At 42.7% G+C, this 9,276-nt stretch overlaps 1 protein-coding gene across 1 annotated transcript; it reads right to left on the bottom strand.

Moving 5' to 3' along the window:
• Nucleotides 1–1,003: 1,003 nt before the first annotated feature.
• Nucleotides 1,004–8,747, bottom strand: HSP90AA1 (heat shock protein 90 alpha family class A member 1). The gene is made up of 11 exons (XM_035105777.2): nucleotides 8,643–8,747; nucleotides 6,811–6,969; nucleotides 6,355–6,721; nucleotides 5,995–6,128; nucleotides 5,318–5,635; nucleotides 4,654–4,819; nucleotides 3,915–4,105; nucleotides 3,679–3,826; nucleotides 3,053–3,321; nucleotides 1,880–2,213; nucleotides 1,004–1,741 (listed from the first exon to the last, which is right to left on the bottom strand). Exons 2-11 carry the CDS (start codon nucleotides 6,967–6,969, stop codon nucleotides 1,629–1,631), a joined length of 2,199 nt encoding a protein of 732 aa, XP_034961668.1. The 5' UTR covers nucleotides 8,643–8,747; the 3' UTR covers nucleotides 1,004–1,628.
• Nucleotides 8,748–9,276: the final 529 nt, after the last annotated feature.

Here is a 9,276-nt window from a genome sequence, read left to right as displayed (position 1 = left end):
ATCCCCAAACTGCGGCCCTCCAGATGTTTTTGCCTACAACTCCCACGATCCCTAGCTAAGAGGACCAGTGGTCAGAGATGGGAATTGTAGTCCAAAACACCTGGAGGGCCGAAGTTTGGGGATGCCTGATTTAAGTACTGGAACTTTAGGAGGAAGTGATCATGACCTCCTGGGTTTCATGATAGAGAGGCAAGGGAAAGCAGAGTTGTAATCAGACATGCACTCTGGACTTTAAGGCAGCTTAAGGAAGAACTACGGGGTGAAATCCCAGTCAGAAACCCTGAAAGTATTTCAGAAAACTGAAAAAAAATCTGCAATTTTTACTGGAACAAACTAGTATGTCTTGTTACTTCATCCTCCCTTGCCTCAATTTTCCTGCCTTCCACACTGATCACTTTCCAAAAGAAGCTGACTCTTCCACCCTTAAAGCTTTGTGATAGGCAACCATCCTCATTTGATGAAGGTGGTCAGTGAGCAGCATGTCTAGAGGCTTTGTGGGCTCTATAACTTCTCAAACATGTCATGGGGACCATGCTGGCAGCCCTGCCCATGGATATCATGCTCGAAAGGAAATAAGTTCAACTGAGTTTACTGTGCTCTTAGTATGACTGTTACCGAGCTTTATCAATCTTAATTCAGTGAATCTGAAGAAGCTATTTAACAGAAATTAGCAAGTGGTCATCACCATCCCAGAGCCTCTTCTTAACATAGCACTGACACAGGGCCTCCATATACTTTTAAAAGCCAGGATTCACTGACTATCATCTTTTTTTTTGAAGTTTGTAAGCCTGCACTTTGTTTTATAGACCATTCTAGGAGCCTTTTTTGGCTGAACAGTAGGATAAAAGATTCTCTAAATAATTAAGGCTCTAACTAAATTTTGCAGCATGGATGCTGATCAAACTTTGGCAGCAACTGCTTATAGACCCCAGTAAAGGAATCCCATTGAAAAACAAGCATTCCAATCTGTTGTCGAATACACATGCAATGTTCAACCAAGATACAAGATACATTCTGAACACTTTTATTTCTAGATACTTCCAGAGTAACTGTACATGCAAAACTGCATTAGTCACAATAGATTTACAGTAGATTCTAATCTATTTTAAGTGTGGAATTTAGAATCCTTTTTACAGTATATAAAAAAGACTAAACATCAATATCCCAGAACTTTGAATAGGATGTTTAAATATTCCACTTTTTAAAGTTGCAACACCTAGTTACTAGGCATTGTATGTTACAGATGGTTCAGTTATCAGAACTTCAGAGGCTTAACAGCAACATTGCAGAACAAATCTAAGCTCCCAACGCATCCCCCCTTTTCTGTCCACAGCCAACCCCCAAACCCTGCCATCCACTTAACCAATAGAATTTATTTGCCTGTATATAGGATTGTACAGTGTTATTTATCATGAGAAGACACTCCCTCAATGGCATCTCACATAAACTTTAAAAAGAAATTTAACAAAAATAAAGGTGTAACATCTTCAAAAATAAATATAAAGAGGGAATGCAGACAAGTGTCAAGACATTTTGGCAGGTCACATTCATAATATACAAAATATAACTTATTCAAAGCCAAGGGCAAAAGAAATGTATCCAAATTTCTCTTTCAAGAAGTCAACCATCTAATCCACTTCTTCCATGCGTGATGTGTCATCATCTCCTTCAAGTGGTGGCATTTCTTCAGCAGCAACTGCAGGGGTAGTTTCTTCTGTAGCAGTATCATCTTCATCTATACCTGTAATTAAATTACAGTGTTTTATCACCAACTTTAACTCTAGTACCTTTAGCAAAAAGTGAGTTTTAAACTATGTTTATTTACACAACAATAAAGCTTTCCCAACTATACAACATTTAGTTAAGAGGTTTAACTTACCCAAGCCAAGTTTTATCATTCTATAAATACGGTTGGCATGTGTCTGGGGGTCTTCTAGACTGAAGCCAGATGACAGGAGAGCAGTCTCATACAGCAGGATAACCAGGTCCTTCACTGATTTGTCATTCTTGTCAGCTTCTGCCTTCTGCCTCAGTGTCTCAATGATAGAATGGTCAGGATTGATCTCCAGATGTTTCTTGGCAGCCATATAGCCCATTGTGGAGTTATCCCTGAGTGCTTGTGCTTTCATTATCCTCTCCATGTTTGCTGTCCAGCCATATGTGCTGGTCACAATACAGCATGGGGAAGTCACCAATCGGTTGGAGACTACAACCTAGGTAAGTACATAGAGAGATTTAGAGAGAAAATCCATACAGCTAAAGATGTTACAGTACTAACATTTTTGCACTTGAATGTTATCTTATTGGGTATTTAGTTTGTACCAAAAGGCTGACTTTTAATGGGGATACATGCAGGCTACTTCAACATACTGCAATACGGAATCATCTCAACACCAAGTGCACCAGCATAATTAAGCTTTAGTTATGAAACAGCAATCCATTAGGTAGCCCTAAGAATTTTAGAAGGTTTAGACAAGGATTAGAAAGGTACCATAGTGGTGAACACCACAGGTATCACATCCAGACGGCTGGGATTAGGTCTCAAATTCAATCTTTAGCACCCCCAGTTAAACTCTAGAGTCAGAGGTAGAATAACTTCTGCAAACTGTTACAGTGGTACCTCGGGTTACAGACACTTCAGGATACAAACTCCGCAAACCCAGAAATAGTACCTCAGGTTAAGAACTTTGCTTCAGGATGAGAACAGAAATCGTGCTCCGGCAGCGTGACAGCAGCAGGAGGCCACATTAGCTAAAGTGGTGCTTCAGGTTAAAAACAGTTTCAGGTTAAGAATGCACCTCCGGAAGGAATTAAGTTCTTAACCAGAGGTACCACTGTACTTTGAAAGATGAACAGTACCAGATAACCTTTGAACTTGCAGGAAACAAGAGTCCCCCATATAATCTGTCCCCATATAATCATATAATAACTGCTTTTACCAGAGTTTATATAACAGTGGTACCTCGACTTACGAAGACGATCCGTTCCGCGGCCGTCTTCGGAAGCCGAATCGTTCGGTTGTCGAGGTACCACTGTATTTTTTCATGTTTACCTTCTCTACTTTCTTTTCAAGTATATCTTTCATGATCTTGCAGAGGCTTTCAAACTTTGCTTTCTTCTCCTCCTGTTTCTTTTTCTCCTCTTCATCTTCAGGAAGTTCCAGTCCCTCTTTTGTTACTGAAACCAAAGTCTTCCCCTCAAATTCTTTTAGCTGCTGTACACAGTATTCATCGATGGGCTCAATCATGTAAATTACTTCCAATCCATGTTTACGAAGACGTTCCACAAATGCAGAGTTTGCTACTTGATCTTTGGTTTCACCTACGAAGAGAAAAACAGATTCAATTACTTTAACTAAGCACTCCTCCATCCCCATAATTTTTAAGTCTATGACCAAACCATTTCCCTCAAATGAAATTTGCTACCAAGCCACAAACATGCAGCATCAATGCCCAAAGTAACAATAGTCTAAAAACCTAGATGATGAAATACGGCAAACCTGTGCAACAAATTCAAATTCTATAAAGCCACCCTTGGTCAATACTCAAGTCAGCCTAAAATGCAATATCTAGCTAAGTTTCCCAATAATCCACAGTTACTCAATCAAGGTAACCAGACTTCATTTCACTACTGAAAGTTGTAGTCATTTTAGCTTCTAGCTATAAAAGTGAAACTTGCCTGTAATGTAGTATATATGTTTCTGATTTTCCTTCATCCGGGTGCAGTAATCTTTTAATGATACCATCTCATCCCCAGATGCAGAAGTATAGTATCTCAACAACTCTGATAGTTTCTTGCGATTCTGTGAATCCTCATGTATGCCAAGCTGGAAGAAAGTTGCAATTTTTATGTTAGGTATCACCCAAAACAAGACTCAAGACTTATAGGAAAGTGCATTCTCTGACCCAACCAACCTTAATGTTTTTGGAAAACTGCTCATAGAACTTCTTGTAGTTTTCTTTATCTTCTGCCAACTCAGTAAAGAGTTCTAAGCATTTCTTGACTAAATTCTTCCGGATCACTTTCAGAATCTTGCTCTGTTGCAGCATTTCACGTGAGATATTTAGAGGCAGGTCTTCTGAATCAACAACACCTCGCATGAAATCTGTGAAGAACATATTCATTAGTCTTTCATGCAGAGGGATAATCTAGCTACTCCTAGGCATGGTTTATTTACATGCCTAAGTAATGGCATGTTGCTTTCCATTTATAACAAGTTTTCCTGAAACAGTCATCCCCTAGGGTTGGAGTTTATGATGGCTAGTGAATAAAGATTAATCAGAAATATTTGACATGGGCATGTTCACCTCCCTTACAAACAAGAAGCCTCTATTTAGTAAGATAAATCCGCAACTGTGTTATTGGAAAATGCTCCTTTACTGCCAACTGTTTTAAATAAAAGTACAGGGATCAAAGCATATTATTTTCCCTCATTTTACTCAATTGTTCCTAGTTAGGGTGTTTGATCATTAATAAATATTGATTATATACTTACACATAACATGCATTAATTCACTCTCACAATATGTGACGTACTGCCATTTACACTTGTTATACATCTTCCAGGCCACTCTGCACGCACCACAGGTAGCAGCAACTTCCATCCTATATCTACCAGGATACCACTTAGCAGATGTAGAGCTATTCACTTACTCAGATATTCAGGGATTAATTCTTCACAGTTATCCATGATGAACACTCTGCGCACATACAGCTTGATGTTATTCTTTTTCTTTCTGTTTTCAAACAAGTCAAAAGGTGCACGCCTTGGAACAAACAAGAGTGCTCTGAATTCCAGCTGCCCTTCCACAGAGAAGTGCTGCAAAAAGAGGAAATTGTAGTGAAACATCTGGAGAGCCAAAGGATTCTCGCACCCCATATGCGAGCACTTGATCACTTCCATTGGCAGAATAAGCACTTTTTACACATGCCATGTAATACCCGCAGCACTTCTGTAAGAATTAGTTGGCGTAAGTGTGGCAGCACTGTCACTTTGTAACTCCTTGCCCATTGATAGTAGGCAGGTGCATTCACTGTATTCTTTTTTGGTGCATGAAGACATTCTTATTTAGGTAAGCCTACCTACATTTTTAGAAGGTTTTGTGAATTTTAACTTGTCAGTCTATTCTATTCTGGTTTTAACTGTCTGCATGTTATAAATTTTGATTGCAATGTAGTCCTATATGCAGGAATATAGAGTAATGTTATTGTTTCATCAATTTTTAAACCTCATTGAGGGCTTTTTCTACAATCAAGCAGTATAAACAAATTTGATTACTATACCACAACTTTAGCCTTCCATAAGTAACAATCTTACTTTGACTGCTAGATGATCTTCCCAGTCATTGGTCAGGCTCTTGTAGAATTCTCCGTATTCCTCATTAGTAATGTCATCTGGGTTCCTGGTCCAAATTGGCTTAGTCTTGTTCAGCTCTTCCTGATCAATGTACTTCTCCTTGATCTTCTTCTTTTTCTTCTTGTCACCTTCTTTCTTTTCCTCTTCCTCATCAGAGCCAACATCTTCAATCTCAGGTTTATCTTCAGCTTTTTCTTCTTTCTCTTCCTTTTCTTCCTTCTCTTCTTCTTTTTCCTCAGCCTCATCATCACTCACCTCTTTATCACGCTCTTTCTCCACCTGCCCGCAAAAAAAGTTGAAACAAGGCCAGTGAATTTGCATGACTGAACTACATAACAAGTGAAAAGACCACTGGTTGATAAGGAAGCACATAAACCTCCACAATACCACTTTCTTTCACAGCTTTGAAATTCAATTGCCCTCCTACTCCAGCCTAGTTAATTCAAAATAATTTGCTGCAAAATTTCATTAAAGCTTTCCCAATGCTTGAGTATGCACCAAAATTTTGTTTCCCTTGCTATTTTTGTCACACATATCTGAACTGCTTGATAGTTCTTATTTTAAGGAAAGTTAAGAATTATGCTTTTTGTATCTGGTACACAATACAGTACAATGGTTCTGGAGACAAAGTCACTTACAAAAAGTGTTATTGGATATCCAATAAACTGAGAATGCTTCTTCACTATTTCTTTAACTCGTCTCTCTTCAAAGTATTCTGTTTGATCTTCCTTCAAATGCAGAATAACCTTTGTACCACGGCCTAAAGGCTCACCTGCAACACAAAGAGTTACAGAAGTTAACTGCCACTGCCACAAAAGCTATTTTGAGTATTTGACTGCTAAGTAGCAATTCTAAACAGCCAGCTTTAGAAAATTTAATATTTTAATGTGCGTAATATGTTGGCTCAGTAGAATTACTGATCTAGTTTTGTACCCATGCTCTAGTTTTCCTTAGAATCATGGCCATTTACCAAGAAGATGGAAACTAACATTCCTTACCATTGTCCAGCCGGACAGTAAATGATCCACCAGCTGAAGACTCCCAAGCATACTGTTCATCATCATTGTGCTTGGTGATCACAGTTACTTTCTCAGCAACCAAATATGCGGAATAGAAACCAACACCAAATTGACCAATCATGGAAATATCTGCACCAGCTTGCAAGGCCTCCATGAAGGCTTTGGTGCCAGACTTGGCGATGGTTCCCAGATTATTCACCAGATCCGCTTTGGTCATTCCAATGCCAGTATCCACAATGGTCAGGGTACGATCATGCTTGTTAGGAATAAGGCTGATCTTCAGGTCCTTTCCAGAATCCAGTTTGCTTGGGTCAGTCAAACTCTCATATCTGATTTTATCCAGAGCCTGTAGAACACAAGGTAACCTTTTCAGTGTTTAGAAAACCTTAACATAAGCCAATTATTTGTTTTCTACCCCTTGGAAGATTTACTTACATCAGATGAATTGGAGATAAGCTCCCTGAGGAAGATTTCCTTATTGGAATAGAAAGTGTTGATGATCAGGGACATCAACTGAGCTATTTCTGCCTGGAAGGCAAAGGTCTCCACATCCTCCTCCATTGGCTGATCCTGTGTGTGTACTTCCTCTGGCATCTACCAATAGTAAAAGGGGGGGGGAATTAAGCACAGATCACTGACTGTAGCCACTGAACTAACAATTGCATGTTTTAAGTATCCTAACTATGGTCCCCAAGTATCTGTTACCTACGTAGGAAAATTATGCTTTAAGTTTAATTTTGTGGGGAGTCAGTTTTAACTCAATCTCAAATATTGTACATACTAGACAATTAACTAGGCAATCAATAAAAGTTCCCAAAGTAATGTTTCACAAATCGAAAGCAGGTTACCATGCAAATTTTCGTGTTACAAAGTTGGCTACGAGATATATAAAAAGAAACCAAAATTTGGCAAACTCCTATTTAATAATGCAGTATTTCCCAACAGTCTGCTCTCCTGGGAGTAATTCAAGCAGTAGCACTCTATGTAATCAATCACCAGCCCAGACTCTCAATACATATTGCATGGTGCAATCATAAATCAATCTTTTGAAGAAAGCTTACTCTGCCATACATAATATGCACCGGTTTTAAGTTTAAGAAATCCTGGCAACAAATTTAAAAATAGGCCAATGTTTGCTGGCTGCATCTACTCAGCATTAACCCCCACCGAATTCTGCAAGCCAGCAACTTCTGAACAAACAGGTAAGAAAGAAGGCTTAAATATGGTCTTGCTATGGATTTTTGCTACTGTAACATGAACCATTTACAGTAAACCTGAAGCTCGAAAAAAACGGGGAGCATGAAATACCAAGAGACGCGAATGCTGCAGCCAGCTGCTGGATGCACAAACTCAACAGCACCTGCAAAACAGCCCCCCCCCCTCTTTCTAGCTAAACGACCCACTGCGAAAGGAACCGAATGACTGAGGGGCACTCAACTGGCTCTTCCAAGTCGCCAGTCCCTGCGCCACCTGCCGGCCTCGACGCGGAACACACTAAATCCTTCTAGAAACTGCTAGAGTCTTCCCGCCCACCCTCTCTTTTTTTGCCCTTTAAAAACCCCTCCCTTCACCAGCGCTTTGACAAGCCAATCCTCTCGGCCGCGCCGCGAAGCTGCCAGCGACTTAACGTGCACGCGCCGCCACAGCAGAAGACATCCCCCCTCCCCGCACCCCAACTCGCATCCGCCTCCCCATCACCACCGCTCCCACGAGCGCCGCTTCCATTCCCCCCCCCCAAGTACTGGACAATCGAGCCCGTTCTCACCGAAAACACCCGCCCGCTCCTTCGACGTAACCGCCTTCCGCGCCGAGCGTTTATTGGCTCCCGTTTATCGGCTCCGTTATTGTGCCCGTTAGCCCCGAGCAACCCTGTTTATTCAACCCCGCAGAAAAACACCGACTATTTCTTGGACAGTTTTCTACGCACACGTAGAATGAGCGGCGAGAGCGGGCATAGGAGACACGCGGAGGTGTTTGTGTGTGGGGAAGAGACGTCTTTCCCCTCGTATCTTCTAACCCCCCCCCTTCATCCGCCTCCGGTCCAACCGCATCCTTCACGCTGCCGGCCGCGCCACTTCTTTCCTCCGTCCTTCTCCCCTTCCCCATCATAGCGCGGCACCTCAAAACACCAGCAATTCCGCCCCGTCACCGGCGTCGCTTCTCCGATGCCACTTCTGTGGCTATCGCAAAGGGCAAGGGCGCATTTTGTTTCGTGAGGGGCAACATCCCTTCTCCCCCCCCCCCCCGCGACCAAGCGGTCTCCTCACCTTGGCGGCGGTTGGATGACCAGGCTGCTTGAGAACGCTTCCTCTCACAGACCTCGCTCTCCCGCTATCTCCTCTCGAGCTGCACTGCGCGGCGCCCCCGCCTCACCCTCGCCTTATATAGCTTCGCCCCCGCCTCTTTCCAGAACCATCGGGAACCTTCACTGACAGAGAAGGCGCGGGGCGGGGAGCAGGCGGGGATTCGTCTCCCGCGTGGGGGGGAAAGAGGAGGAGCCAAGCTTGGAAGGCGCTGCAAGCTGCGCATGCGCTAGCCGCGCCTCTCTTTACCCTCCCACATGGAAACTCGCCTCGCGGGAGACTGCGCCTGCGCTAGTGCAGAAATCTCCGCGAGGGGCCGCTGGTTAGGAGGAGGAGGGAAACGCTGCAGCTTGGCGCGGTGACGCCGTCGCCCTCGTTACGGAGAACAACCGAGAAGCGAGGGCGGGGCTTCTCGCCTTCCCTTTGCCGTAGCCCCTCCCATCCTTCATAGAACTAATGAGGGGGGGGCAGAATTGCGCCCTTCCCCCTCCGCTACGGTTGGAGGCTTGAGAAGCTTCCAGACGCTGTCTTCCCTCAGAATGTCCTAGAAGCCGCGGGAAGCTGAATGTGTTCCTCTTCTATCTCTCCACAACACTTA

This window comes from Zootoca vivipara, chromosome 1 (genome assembly GCF_963506605.1).
Source record: "Zootoca vivipara chromosome 1, rZooViv1.1, whole genome shotgun sequence".
Lineage (NCBI taxonomy): Eukaryota > Metazoa > Chordata > Lepidosauria > Squamata > Lacertidae > Zootoca > Zootoca vivipara.
The sequence above is the reverse complement of the archived record's forward strand: the minus strand, read 5'-3'. Positions and strand labels throughout refer to the sequence as shown.

Excerpts from the sequence above, each read along its gene's own strand:
- HSP90AA1 (XM_035105777.2), bottom strand. The coding sequence starts at position 6,969 with ATGCCAGAGGAAGTACACACACAGGATCAGCCAATGGAGGAGGATGTG. Across the intron at positions 3,322-3,678 it reads ACATATATACTACATTACAG|GTGAAACCAAAGATCAAGTA; the intron begins GCAAGTTTCACT and ends TTCTCTTCGTAG. Across the intron at positions 2,214-3,052 it reads TTGAAAAGAAAGTAGAGAAG|GTTGTAGTCTCCAACCGATT; the intron begins GTAAACATGAAA and ends GTACTTACCTAG.